The 14,972-nt window shown below is 43.5% G+C and overlaps 1 protein-coding gene across 1 annotated transcript in view; it reads left to right on the top strand.

Annotated features, from left to right (window-relative positions):
- Positions 1-8,585: 8,585 nt before the first annotated feature.
- LOC141132946 (polymeric immunoglobulin receptor-like) overlaps positions 8,586-14,972 on the top strand; it is a 38,752-nt gene continuing 32,365 nt past the window's right edge. Inside the window, exon 1 of the mRNA XM_073621966.1 lies at positions 8,586-8,745. Within this exon, the coding sequence (XP_073478067.1) occupies positions 8,697-8,745 (49 nt within the window). The 5' untranslated portion in view covers positions 8,586-8,696. The remainder of the gene's footprint in view (positions 8,746-14,972) is intronic.

Here is a 14,972-nt window from a genome sequence, read left to right as displayed (position 1 = left end):
CACCTTCCCCAACCAAATGCAGTAAGCCGGCTGCATGAGAGGTATTTTCCTTATGTCCTCCCGAGTACTCCTACCCAACGAGCCCCCCAAAGAAAATGTTGTTACTGTAGAAAGCGCGGATATAGGCGTGACACCCACTATTATTGTCCCTCCTGTCCTGACAATCCTGTTTTGAGCGCTACCATACACTAGTTGAGTTTTAGCGTAGGGTACAGCATTGCACAGACTAGGCACACTTTCACAGGGTCTCCCAAGATGCCATCGCATTTTGAGAGACCCGAACTTGGAACTGTTTACAGTTACAAAAGTTACAGTTACAAAAAAAAGTGTAAAAAAACACAAAAAAATATAAAATAAAAAAAACAAAAATAGTTGTCGTTTTATTGTTCTCTCTCTCTCTCTCTCTATTCTCTCTCTATTGTTCTGCTCTTTTTTACTGTATTCTATTCTGCAATGTTTTATTGTTATTATGTTTTATCATGTTTGCTTTTCAGGTATGTAATTTTTTTATACTTTCCTGTTTACTGTGTTTTATTGTTAACCATTTTTTTGCTTTCAGGCACGCCGTTCAGCTGCAGCGCGTATTTATTCATCTTGACAGCAACAGCGTTTGCTCCCACGATACATAAAGCCGTGACTCCAGTGCTGTCGGAAGTGATTTCACCACCACAGTTAAAAAAAAAGAGCATATATGCCGAAGCATGGGGCAGCAGGGGCGGAGGAGCGACTTGCTCCTACTTTTTGCAGGTGGATGCCCCCATGCTTCGTCATGTATATATTTTAGGCACACGTTGCGTTAAAAAATGTTTTACTTTTTACTATGTTTTTTTGTATTTGCTTTGCAGGTATGGTATGTCTTACTGTTATACTGTAATGTTACTTTGTTTTATTGTTAACCATCATTTGCTTAGCAGGTACGCCATTCAGTTGCAGCGCGGATTTATTTATCTTGACAGCAGCAGCGTTTGCTCCCACGATACATAAAGCCGTGACGCCAGCGCTGTAGGGGGTGATTTCACCACCACAGTTAAAAAAAAAAGAGCATATATGCCGAAGCATGGGGGCAGCAGGGGCAGAGAAGCGATTTGCTCCTAACTTTTAAGGGCAGATGCCCCCATGCTTCTACATATATAAATGGTGCATGTATGCCCATCATTAGAAGTGGGTGGATAAAGGGAGGTATTCTTATGGTGGGTATACCCACCGATCAATCTCTTATTTTCATGCAGCCTAAAAAAAAAAAAGAAGATTACAATATATGCCCAACAAGGACCAGCAATGTACTGGTATGTTGCTGGACTTTGAGTGGTTATACCAGAATGATGCCTGCAGGTTTAGGTATCATCTTGGTATCATTCTTTTCAGCCAGCGGTCGGCTTTCATGTAAAAGCAATCCTAGCGGCTAATTAGCCTCTAGACTGCTTTTACAAGCAGTGGGAGGGAATCCCCCCCTCTCACCGTCTTCCATGGTTTTCTCTGGCTCTCCTGTCCCAACAGGGAACCCAAGAATGCAGCCGGTGATTCGGCCAGCTGACCATAGAGCTGATTAGAGACCAGAATGGCTCCTATCATCTCTATGGCCAAAGAAACCGGAAGCTACAAAGCATTTCATGACTTAGATATCGCCGGATGTAAACAGCGTCATTGGGAAATTGGGAAAGCATTTTATCACACCGATCTTGGTGTGGTCAGATGCTTTGAGGGCAGAGGAGAGATCTAGGGTCTAATAGACCCCAATTTTTTCAAAAGGGAGTACCTGTCACTACCTATTGCTATCATAGAGGATATTTACATTCCCTGAGATAACAATAAAAATTATTAAAAAAAAATGAAAGGAACAGTTTAAAAATAAGATAAAAATGCAAAAAAAAAAAAAAAACACCCCTGTCCCCCCCTGCTCTTGCGCAAAGGTGAACGCAAGCGTCAGTCTGGCATCAAATGTAAACAGCAATTGCACCATGCATGTGAGGTATCACCGCGAAGGTCAGATTGAGGGCAGTCATTTTAGCAGTAGACCTCCTCTGTAAATCTAAAGTGGTAACCTGTGAAGGCTTTTAAAAATGTATGTAGTTTGTCGCCACTGCACGTTTATTTCATCAAACATTTGGCCAATATAGTGTGTTTTAGTGCATTAAAAAGTGTGTTTTTTCTCAAAAAAATGCGTATGAAAAATCGCTGCGCAAATATTGTGTGAAGAAAAAAATGAAACACCCACCATTTTAATCTGTAGGGGGCTTTGCTTTAAAAAAAATATATAATGTTTGGGGGTTCAAAGTAATTTTCTTGCAAAAAAAAAAATTTTTTTCATGTAAACAAAAAGTGTCAAAAAGGGCTTTGTCTTCAAGTGGTTAGAAGAGTGGGTGATGTGTGACATAAGCTTCTAAATGTTGTGCATAAAATGCCAGGACAGTTCAACCCCCCCCCCCCCCAATGACCCCATTTTGGAAAGTAGACACCCCAAGCTATTTGCTGAGAGGCATGTCGAGTCCATGGAATATTTTATATTGTGACACAAGTTGCGGGAAAAAGACAATTTTTTTTCTTTTTTGCACAAAGTTGTCACTGAAATTATATATTGCTCAAACATGCCATGGGCATATGTGAAATTACACCCCAAAACATATTCTGTTGCTTCTCCTGAGTACAGGGATACCACATGTGTGAGACTTTTTGGGAGCCTAGCCGCGTACGGGAAAACCAAGCACCACCTTCAGGGTTTCTAAGGGTGTACATTTTTGATTTCACTCCTCACTGCCTATCACAGTTTCAGGGGTCATGGAACCCCCCCCCCCCCCAAATGACCCTATTTTGGAAAGTAGACACCCCAAGCTATTTGCTGAGAGGTATGGTGAGTATTTTGCAGACCTCGCTTTTTTCACAAAGTTTTGAAAAAAGAAAAAAAAAAAGTACATTTTTCTTTTCTTTCTTTATTTTCAAAAACAAATGAGAGCTGCAAAATACTCACCATGCCTCTCAGCAAATAGCTTGTGGTGTCTACTTTCCAAAATGGGGTCATTTGGGGGGGGGTTTTGTGCCATATTGGCATTTTATGGCCTTCGAAACTGTGATAGGTAGTGAGGAGTGAAATCAAAAATGTGCACCCTTAGAAATCCTGAAGGTTTTGATTGGTTTTCAGGGCCCCGTACGCAGCTAGGCTCCCAAAAAGTCCCACACATGTGGTATCCCCGTACTCAGGAGAAGCAGCAGAATGTATTTTGGGGTGTAATTCCACATATGCCCATGGCATGTTTGAGCAATATATCATTTAGTGCAGTGGTCCCCAACCTTTTTGGCACTGGGGACCGGCTGTGTGTAAGAAAATTGTGCCAAGGACCGGGGGGGGGTGATCACGATTTTTCGCGGGCAATGGCTGGTGTTAGTGCTTCAATCACCACGGCACCATGCTTGATATGGTGTCAGGGTGATTGAAGCGCATTATTTCTATTATTACATTGTAGTAATAAATGAAATAGTTCAACTCACCATAATGTAGAATCAGTGGGAGCCCTGAGCGTCTGAGCGTGTCACTTGCCATCGTTACCTGCTACCAGATGTGGATAGTCACTTGCCACGTTGCCTGTCACCAGATGTGGAATGTCACTTACCACATCACCTGCCACACTGACTGCCACAAGATATGGATTGCCACCTGCCACGTTGCCTGTCACTAGATGCGGAGTGAGTGGAGCGCCCCTTGTGGTATGTCAGGCAGACAGCTAAGAGGGTGAACTACAAGTCCCAGCACACCTCACTTGTACTCCCACACACAGCTCACCTGTCACTGATGATGTCACATCTCTGTGGGATCGCCCCTCTGGATGTAGCAGGGTGTCTCCCTCCTCATGCTGCAGCCGGTCTTTCCTGGCAAAGGGAGGGTCCGTGACTCCTTTGGCTGTCACTCTCTGGCTTCACCCTTCTGCCATTCCTGATTAGCTGTCCAGGGGGGCAGGCAATCTGCGCGGCTGAACAAGGAGTCTAACTTTTCACACGAGGAGCTGCAGGAGAGTGGTGATGCGGGGTGGGCAGTATGAGATGATGTCATCTCTCTGCTCCCCACCGCACCTCCGACACTGGGACAGAGCATGTCTCTTGCCTGATGCCCGCACCTGCGGCCCGGCTGCAGAAGAGCCACGGTCCGGTAGTGGGCCAGGGACCAGGGGTTGATGACCCCTGATTTAGTGACAACTTTGTGCAAAAAAAAAAAGTTTGTAATTTTCCCGCAACTTGTGGCAAAATATAAAATATTCCATGGACTCAACATGCCTCTCAGCTAATAGCTTTGAGTGTTTACTTTCCAAAATGGGGTAATTTGGGGGGGGGTTGTGCCATCTTGGCATTTTATGGCCTTCAAAACTGTGATAGGTAGTGAGGAGTGAAATAAAAAATTTACGCCCTTAGAAATCCTGAAGGCGGTGATTGGTTTTCGGGGCCCCTTACGTGGCTAGGCTCCCAAAAAGACCCATACATGGGGTATCCCCGTACTTAGGAGAAGCAGCAAAATGTATTTTGGGGTGCAATTCCACATATAACCATGGCATGTGTGAGCAATATATCATTTAGTGACAACTTTTTGTAATTTTTTTTTTTTGTCATTATTCAATCACAAAAAAATGAAATATTCAATGGGCTCAACATGCCTCTCACCAATTTCCTTGGGGTGTCTACTTTCCAAAATGGGGTCATTTGGGGGGTTTGTACTACCCTGCCATTTTAGCACCTAAAGAAATGAGATAGGCAGTCATAAACTAAAAGCTGTGTAAATTCCAGAAAATGTACCCTAGTTTGTAGACGCTATAACTTTTGCGCTAACCAATAAATATACACTTTTTTTTTTTTTTTACCAAAGACATGTGGCTGAATACATTTTGGCCTAAATGTATGACTAAAATTGAGTTTATTTGATTTTGTTTATAACAAAAAGTAGAAAATATCATTTTTTTGGGTCTTTTTCCGTTTATAGCGCAAAATATAAAAACCGGAGAGGTGATCAAATACCATCAAAAGAAAGCTCTATTTGTGGGAAAAAAAAGGACGCAAATTTTGTTTGGGTACAACATTGCATGACCGCGCAATTAGCAGTTAAAGCGATGCAGTGCCCAATTGTAAAAAGTGTTCTGGTCAGGAAGGGGGTAAAAACCTTCCAGGGCTGAAGTGGTTAAAGATGGTGCAGCCATAAGACTATACAACAGAACAAAATATTACAGCGCACACATGCAAAATGACATTTACCTCCTGTAATGCTTATTTAAAACACCTAGACATTTTCAAAAAGCATTATCAAAAAATATGGGGATTTGGTCACACCAAATTGCTATATGCTGCTTAAGCCCACTTACTGCGACAAAGTACCCCATGATTAGTGGGTCCTACACTATCCATAGACTGGGAGATCCTGCTTCTCTGAACCATGGGAGCAATACACTCCTCTATATGGGAGAACTTGAGGTCTCCACCCATGACACAGGTGGACTCTAATGACTCTAAATCCTTTTGGGTGAGGAGCACCCCACTCCCTCATCAAGTGCCTCTCATTAGAGTCCACCTGTGTCATGGGTGGAGACCTCAAGTTCTCCCATATAAAGGAGTGCATTGCTCCCATTGTTCGGAGAAGCAGGATCTCCCAGTCTATGGATAGTGTAGGGCTCACTAATCATGGGGTACTTTGTCGCAGTAAGTGGGCTTAAGCATCATATAGCAATATGGTGTGACCAAATCCCCATATTTTTTGAAAATGTCTAGGTGTTTTAAATAAGCCTGGCAGGAGGTAAATGTCATTTTGCTTTTGTTCTGTTTTGCAAATTGGAGAAACATAAGGCTTTCTGTACACTAGCCTACACTGGCAGCTCCTAAACTTGAGTTTAGGAGCTTTTGGTGTTTTTTTTGCCAAAGCTCCTAAACTCAATTCCATAAAAGCCTGTGTCAATGCACACATAGGCTTTTATCAGAGTTTAGGAGCTCCCTCTCCTGAACATGGAAGAATCGTGTTCAGGATAGGAACGTTTTGACAGCCGGCCGTGGGAAAACACAACACGGCAAAATCGCAGCACGTTTTTTCTAACTGAAAATAACTCATAACTGAACTTCACAAAAGACTAGTTGCCTGGCGGTGTCGCGTTTCACTTCCTGTAGTCATAGACCAGAAATATGCAATTAGCAAACCTCTAGCTGTTGCAGAACTACAAGTCCCATGAGGCATAGCAAGACTCTGACAGCCACAAGCATGACACCCAGAGGCAGAGGCATGATGGGACTTGTAGTTTTACAACAGCTGGAGGTCAGCTAATTGCATATCCCTGTCATAGACCAACACAAACAAGTAGCCAATTAAATCCGTCCCCCTTGTCTCCATTAATGTTCTCAGTCCTCCTTTGGTATGTTCATTTAAAACAGCTATTTCAATTATGGGTCAGCACAATAGGTCTAAACATGTTATATCATTCAGTGACTTCATCAATGATATTTCCCTGTCTGAGTTCCCAACTTAAGCTGGGTATACAGATATCAAAGCTCGGCTAAATCGGCGTGTCTGGACGTACACAGGAGAGGACGTGTCTCGGCTGAGCTCCTCCAGGGCCTGGTCAATCCAGCACCATCCAGGCTCCAATCCTCCCTGGGAGCCTAGCCTTACACCTGGGTGGCATCCTGGGCTAATCTGCTGCACGGCTGGAGAACTATTTCCCGGATCGCTTCTCTTTCTGAATCCCGGGCCTGCAGACTGCACCGCGCCGGAGAGGCCCGCCGCCATCTTGGGGCCTACGATCCGATCACTGCCTCTGGCAAGCCTCCCCCTGTGAACCGGGCACTGTGTGGCTGATCGTCCCGGTCGGACAACCCTCCGTCCCCCCGGGATAATAAAGAGAGAAAGCGCCAGCGATCCCGGCCCTTCTGTCCAAAGCTCGGCTGGTTCAGCAGGAACCAGACGAAGTTCAGTACATGTGTAGCCTTGTCTGTTCAACAGAAGCTGGTCTAATGACCAGCTTCTGTTGGATGGTCATGATGAAAAATCAATGCTGATCAGTGTATTCTGATAGAATGGAGTCCCCACTGTCAAAATACAATAGCGCAGTGGGAGAGATCCCTGCATCCACATCATGAGAATCTGTGAGTTTTTTTCTTTGTTTGACAAAAAGACTTACCGTGTATACCAAGCTTTACCTATATTCTCCAAGATTTATTTATTTATTTATTTCAGGTACTTATATAGCGCCGTCAATTTACGCAGCGCTTTACATGTACATTCACATCAGTCCCTACCCTCAAGGAGCTTACAATCTAAGGTCCCTAACTCACATTCATACATACTAGGGACAATTTTAGACAGAATCCAATTAACCTACCAGCATGTCTTTGGAGTGTGGGAGGAAATCGGAGTACCCGGAGGAAACCCACGCAGGCTCAGAGAGAACATGCAAACTCCAGGCAGGTAGTGTCGTGGTTGGGATTCAAACCAGTGACCCTTCTTACTGCTAGGCGAGAGTGCTACCCACTACACCACTGTGCCGCCCATAATAAAAGCCTATGTGTCAGTGCACGCATAGGCTTTTAGCAGAGTTTAGGAGCTGCCGCGTTAAGATGAGCTTCAACCTCTCTCTCCTGAACACGGAAGAATCGTGTTCAGGATAGGAACGTTAAGATGTTTTTTTCTCTGGTTGCTTCATTCAACCAGGCAGACAGCATTTTCAAAAACAGGCAAGCAATAGCATGTTAATAATTTATGTTTTATGTCTGTTTGCCTTATGCAGATAAAGTCTTTGTTTTACAAATAATGATTTTGTACAGGGTGTCCCCATGATACAGGCTGTACATAGCACTGTGGATTTTCTAAAGTTGTGTGTATAAATTTCAGGTACGAAATGCTGTGGCTTTTTCAACAGAGCAGCTAAGATCAGTCAAGAAAATATAAAAACCCTAAAATGTGGGATTATGAAATAGCCCTGTGAAGCATTCTCGAGACAGGTCCAGGATGCCCTACACTTGCAGTATATCCTTAGTCTTGATGAGTATTGCAGCCAGAGCTGCTTTTTTTTTTTCTCTTTTACAAGTGCTGGGGCACCCTCTTTAAAAAAAAAAAAAAATTGCTGGAGTTGGGCTTTAATATCCGGTTATGAGAATACAAAACACCCTACAGTAGAAAATATGTAAACATCTACACGTCTCTCTTGAAGGGAAAACATTTTGTTCAGAATTGTCTTGAGTAATAGTTTGAGTAGTGTCCCGTAGCTGACCAAGCAACAACTGTCAAACTTCAAGTGACTTTTAACCCTTTCTTCTCAAGCTGAAGAATTAGACCCAGTGTAAGTTAAGCTATATAAGTAGGACAATACAAGTATATCTTCATATTTATTATAATTGGACTGAATATTTAGATTGTTGCATAAGACCAGCTGTGACATGTTCTCTTAAAATCTGTTAACGTTTGTCCATGGCCTTCACTTGGCCTTTGCCCTCATGTGTGTCTCCATGGCCTTTGCCCTAATGTGTATTAAGTAAATGCAAAATTCTGCTCCGTAGTCTTCCTGAAAATGCTCAGATTTTTTTCTGCCTTGCAAGCAATTATTACCGGCACTGTAATAATACAAAGGTGACGCCTTTGTATTTACACAAGCTCATCCTCTTCCTCTTCCATCCACATATTAGCTTGCCCCCTGTGCAGCCTAAGAACTCTCTGCCTTTGTTTCCCCTGTGTATCACCAACCATGGGTCTCTGCTTGCTGTGGCTGTCCACTGTCCTACTGGTTTTACCAGGTAAGTGCTGCGCTGGAGGGGAATTGGGGAATAATCAGAACAGGTCTTGGGAAGCATTATGTGCTAAATTTATCTGAATCTAATATTTCCATTTTGGGAAAATGCTCATCTGCCAAATATATATATATATATATATATATATATATATATATATATATATATATTTCATGAGCAATTCATCACAAGATCTCTGCACCTGGTTCCCAGCTTTGTTTACCCATTGGGAGCAATTTGAAAGGATTTCTTTCTCCATTGAATCTTTACTTTTATACATTACACTGAATGCAGAAAAAGAAATGCGACCCTGTGACATGGAAAGCAGGGCGGACATTCCAGTGGAAAGAAATTAGAAATGAATGGGCAATTCAGATCACCATTAACCACTAACCACATTGCCTTTGAATGAACAGATCTAAAGTAAACACTTCATTTAGAAGACAGTTCATGAGGCAGCAACGCACTAAACAGTAATGTCGCTGTTCATTTGATCCATTTGAAGCAATCTCTAGCACTCCAAAGTTTTTTTTATTGTGAAAATTGAATTTCATTTAGTAAATTACTTTGACACTAAGGGGGAGATTTACTAAAACAGATGCACACAAAATCTAGTGCAGCTCTGCATAGCAACCAATCAGCTTCTAGGTTTTATTGGCAAAGCTTAATTGAACAAGCTGAAGTTAGAAGCTGACTGGCTGCTATGCACAGCTGCACCAGGTTCTGTCTGCACAAATTTTAGTAAATCTCCCCCTCAGTTTTCACAGTTGAGTGCTGGTAACTGACTCTCACTTCATGGTAAAGAGCAGCTAATACCAGTGAGGGCTCATACAGACCCAATTCTTGTGGTACTGTACTGCAAATTTGAAGGGGTCCTCAAGGAAGCCAGCCAAGGGAAAACATGATGACTGACATTATTAAATTCTCCTTAAAATGCAAGTTGCCTGGTTGTCAGGCTGTCCTCCACCCACCCTTTCTTCTTTACAATGAGCCATTAATCCAGAAAAGATTTCTGTCATTTGTTATTTCTTTGACCTTTCTGATCTGTACACTATTTGGTGGTTAAAGTACTGAAGCCAGAGGATCACTATAATGACATTAGGTTTTTCAAAAAGAGATCAGCCATGGCAGACCACGCATTTTTTCTCACTGTATGTAAAATATGAATACCGGTGTAAAAACACATGTATGTTTTGTTGCTACATTCTATGTTCAGGCTAAAGAAGGTGTTCAGTGTAGCATTGACTCTAAGCCATGTTCTGCATGTTGGAAAATCTCGCTCATAACAACTGTATATCGCCTCCATCAGAAATATCTTCCATTCCTAAAACATATTTGTCCATGCTGCTAAAAGTGTTTTTAATAAACTTAAAAATATTGTATTGGATGGAATAGGAGTTCAAGACAAGTATAGATGTGAAATGCTGGATCTAGCATCTTGCCCCATAGATATTAAAGTGTAACTCCAGCCAACTAATAACTTTGGAGGGGGAGAATGGGTCTTCTCATTAGGTTTGTATTGCTGTCTTTGTCCCTATGCAAAGCCAAAAAGAAAAAAAGGTTTGGGCTGGAATTTTAAGAATATTATTTAACTGATCCCCTTTAGATGTCACAGAATATTCCTAGCCATAAATACATAAATTCATATAACATAAATTAAAAAATAATATAGTTACAAAAATTACTTTGGGTAGAATTTGTGAACAGAGTAATAGTAGTTTCTTTAGAAATGTTGTCTATAGTAACTTCTTGCTCACAGTGAATTTCAAGACAACGCAATAAAGACTAATGGCCCATCCAGACCTGTCCACTCTTGTGTTTTGCCTTAAGGCAGCCAATTACTTTTTAATGATCTGCTAACGCACAAGAGCAGATGGATCTGCAGCAATTTTTCCAAAGCAGTACACCGCAATGTATGGTCGTGCATTTCTGCACATTGTTGTATGCTGAAATGCTTGTGTGTTGGCGCTATGTTGCCGTACAGAACAGCAACACGACACGCCAAGTCACATAATTCACATTAATGTGCTTTGTGGTTACTACACCACATCGTGTAGGTGTGTTTAGAATATATATATATATATATATATATATATATATATATATATATATATATATATATATATATAAAATATTTTTTTCTTTTTTTTTTCACCCAGGGTTGAATTCTGTTGGAAAATTGTATCAATCCTTGGTGAAAACATTTATAAATGGCCCTCTTAATGTTGGTTAATAAGGATTCGGCAACTCTACTATTTTGCCTAGAACCTTCTATTTCACCTAAAATGAAATCTGGTATTGCTCAGCCTTGCAGATTTCGGAATGTTTGATTTCTTTGATATTTGGCCTACATGGGCGATTAAATCTCTCTGCTACTGGAAGATGTAATGGCTTCTTTCCATTATTCATATAGCATTGCATTGATTTCAGTGTGTTCCACATGAGATGACAGCCGGCAATTGATTCTATCTCTCCATAGCAGATAAATTGAATTGCCAGTGTAGCCCTGAGCTGAGTTTGTGTAGTAAGCTAATACATGCCTATCAACATTCTGAGATGAGAATGGGGACACCTTATAGCACAAAATATGGAAGCAAAGAAGCCCATAGTCATGCATTGGACGTGAGGATGCCAAGGGACAGGCTGAAGATTGGAAGATTTGTCCATCTGAGCTGTATAGCGTTGATGGAAGACAATGTTTGTTTTTCTGTTAGTTTTTGCATTTAGCAGTGTATGGCCAGCTTTAGTCTGTTACCAAGCTGTCTAACAGAAGTGACAATTAGAGGGTTGGGACAAACCATTTAACACTGATAGCGGTGCGTACAATGGCCAGCTTTTTAAAAAAATTTAGTTATTGTATCCTAAAAGTATAAAAATGTTTTTCTAGCTGCTAAAACATCTTAGCTGGAGTTAGACATTATTCTGTTAGTTACTTAAAGTTTTTCTAAAACTACTAGTCCATCTAGCACTATCCTCTAAAGACAATGCTGCTGTTCAGGGGTGTCTCCATTAGGGATGGGCGAACGGTGCAGCCCGAGCATGAGTTCGGGCCGAACATTGGTTGTTCGGTTGTTTGGTGAACACCGAACAATATGCGGTGTTTGGGGCAAATTCGAAAGCCGCCGGAACACCGTTAAAGTCTATGGAACACTAACATGAAAAATCAAGTGTTCATTTTAAAGGCTTATATGCAAGTTATTAAAAAGTGTTTGGGGACCTGGGTCTTGCCCCTGGGGACGTGTATCAATGCAAAAATTTTTTTTAAAAACGTCCGTTTTTTTCGGGAGCAGTGATTTTTTTAATGCTTAAAGTGAAACAATAAAAATGAAATATTCCTTTAAATATTGTGCCTGGGGAGTGTCTATAGTATGCCTGTAAAGTGGCGCATTTTTACCATGTTTAGAACAGTACCGCAACAAAATGACATTTCTAAAGGAAAAATTGCCATTTAAAACTGTTCGCGGCTGTAATGAATTGTCGGGTCTCGGCAATATAGATAAAACTCATTGAAAAAAATAGCATGGGATCCCCCCCCCAGTCCATTACCAGGCCCTTTGGGTCTGGTATAAATATTAAGGGGAACCCCAAACCAAACTTAAAAAAAAAATTGCGTGGGGGTCCCCCTAAAATCCATACCAGGCCCTTCGGGTCTGATATGGAAATTAAGGGGAACCCTGCTCCAAATTTTTTAAAAAATGGTGTAGGGGTCCCCCCCCAAAATTTATACCAGACCCTTCAGGTCTAGTATGGATTTTAAGGGGAACCCTGAGCCAAAATTAAAAAAATGGCGTAGGGGTTCCCCCCAAAATCCATACCAGACCCTTATCTGAGCACGCAACCTGGCAAGCCACAGAAAAAGATGGGGGATGAGAGAGCGCCCCTCCTGAACTATACCAGGCCACATGCCCTCAACATGGGGAGGGTGCTTTGGGGTAGTCCTCCAAAGTACCTTGTTCCAATGTTGATGGGGACAAGGGCCTCATCCCCACAACCCTTGCCGGTGGTTGTGGGGGTCTGCGGGCGGGGGGCTTATCGGAATCTGGAAGCCCCCTTTAACAAGAGGACCCCCAGATCCCGGCCTCCCCCCACCCTGTGTGAAATGGTAATGGGGCACAAGTACCCCTACCATTTCACAAAAAAAAAGTGTCCAAATGTTAAAAACGACAAGACACAGCTTGGGGACAAGTCCTTTATTTAAAAATAAAAAAAAAAATGTCCCACGATGTCCATTCATCTTCTTCTTCTATCTCTCCGCGACAGACCGAAAAAGGAAAAAAAAATCCGTAACCAACCCGCCTCCATGGGAGGCTCCTGACGCTTCTTCTCTGTGACAGTTCTTATATAACTGAGGGCGGGGCCACCTGGTGACGTAAACGGGGGACCCTGCCCCCTCTGACGCCACAGGGAAGCCATAGGGAAGTCCCTGTGGTGTCAGAGGGGGCGGGGCCACCTGGTGACGTAAACTGGTGACCCCGTCCCCCTCTGACACCATGGGGAAGCCATAGGGAAGTCCCAGGTTGCGTGCTTGGATAAGGGTCTGGCATGGATTTTGGGGGGGACCCCTACGCCATTTTTTTAAAATTTGGCGCAGGGTTCCCCTTAACTTCTATATCAGACCCGAAGGGCCTGGTATGGATTTTAGGGCGACACCCACGCAATTTTTTTCTTTACATTTTGGTTCGGGGTTCCCCTTAACCACTTGCCGACCGCCTCACGCATATATACGTGAACAGAGCGGCACAGGCAGGCAAAATCACATACCTGGTACGTGATTGCCTTCCCGCGGGCGGGGGGTCCGATCGGACCCCCCCCGGTGCCAGCGGCGGTCGGCATTTGTCTAGGAGCAATCAGAGATGAGGGGGAGGCCATCTGATCGTGGCCCCCCCCTCGCGATCGCTCCCAGCCAATGAGAAACATCCCCTGCCTGTGTATAGTACACACAGGCAGTGGATGTGATGTCATCTCTCCTCGGCTTGGCAGTTTCCGTTCCGACGCCGAGGAGAGAAGACATCCGAGTAAGTGTAAAACACAAACACACACAGTAGAACATGCCAGGCACACTAAACACCACCGACCCCCCCCCAATCGCCCCCCGATCCCCCCCCAATCACCCCCCCCGTCACAAACTGACACCAAGCTGTTTTTTTTTTTTTCCTGATTACTGATTGGTGTCAGTTTGTGACAGTTATAAGTGGTAGGGCGGTGAGTATTAGCCCCCTGTAGGTCTAGGGTACCCCCCTAACCCCCCCTAATAAAGTTTTAACCCCTTGATCACCCCCGTCACCAGTGTCGCTAAGCGATCATTTTTCTGATCGCTGTATTAGTGTCGCTGGTGACGCTAGTTAGTGAGGTAAATATTGAGGTTCGCCGTCAGCGTTTTATAGCGACAGGGACCCCCATATACTACCTAATAAATGTTTTAACCCCTTGATTGCCCCCTAGTTAACCCTTTCACCACTGATCACTGTATAACCGTTACAGGTGACGCTGGTTAGTTTGTTTATTTTTTATAGTGTCAGGGCACCCGCCGTTTATTACCGAATAAAGGTTTAGCCCCCCGATCGCCCGCGGTGATATGCGTCGCCCCAAGCAGCGTCAGATTAGCGCCAGTAGCGCTAACACCCACGCACGCAGCATACGCCTCACCTTAGTGGTATAGTATCTGAACGGATCAATATCTGATCCGATCAGATCTATACTAGCGTCCCCAGCAGTTTAGGGTTCCCAAAAACGCAGTGTTAGCGGGATCAGCCCAGATACCTGCTAGCACCTGCATTTTGCCCCTCCGCCCGGCTCGACCCAGCCCACCCAAGTGCAGTATCGATCGATCACTGTCACTTACAAAACACTAAACGCATAACTGCAGCGTTCGCAGAGTCAGGCCTGATCCCTGCGATCGCTAACAGTTTTTTTGGTAGCGTTTTGGTGAAATGGCAAGCACCAGCCCCAGGCAGCATCAGGTTAGTGCCAGTAGCGCTAACACCCACACACCGTACACCTCCCTTAGTGGTATAGTATCTGAACGCATCAATATCTGATCCGATCAGATCTATACTAGCGTCCCCAGCAGTTTAGGATTCCCAAAAACGCAGTGTTAGCAGGATCAGCCCAGATACCTGCTAGCACCTGCGTTTTGCCCCTCCGCCCGGCCCAGCCCAGCCCACCCAAGTGCAGTATCGATCGATCACTGTCACTTACAAAACACTAAACGCATAACTGCAGCATTCGCAGAG

Source organism: Aquarana catesbeiana, linkage group LG03 (assembly GCF_042186555.1).
Source record: "Aquarana catesbeiana isolate 2022-GZ linkage group LG03, ASM4218655v1, whole genome shotgun sequence".
NCBI classification, from domain to species: Eukaryota; Metazoa; Chordata; class Amphibia; order Anura; family Ranidae; genus Aquarana; species Aquarana catesbeiana.
This window is presented reverse-complemented; position numbering and strand designations above follow the sequence as displayed.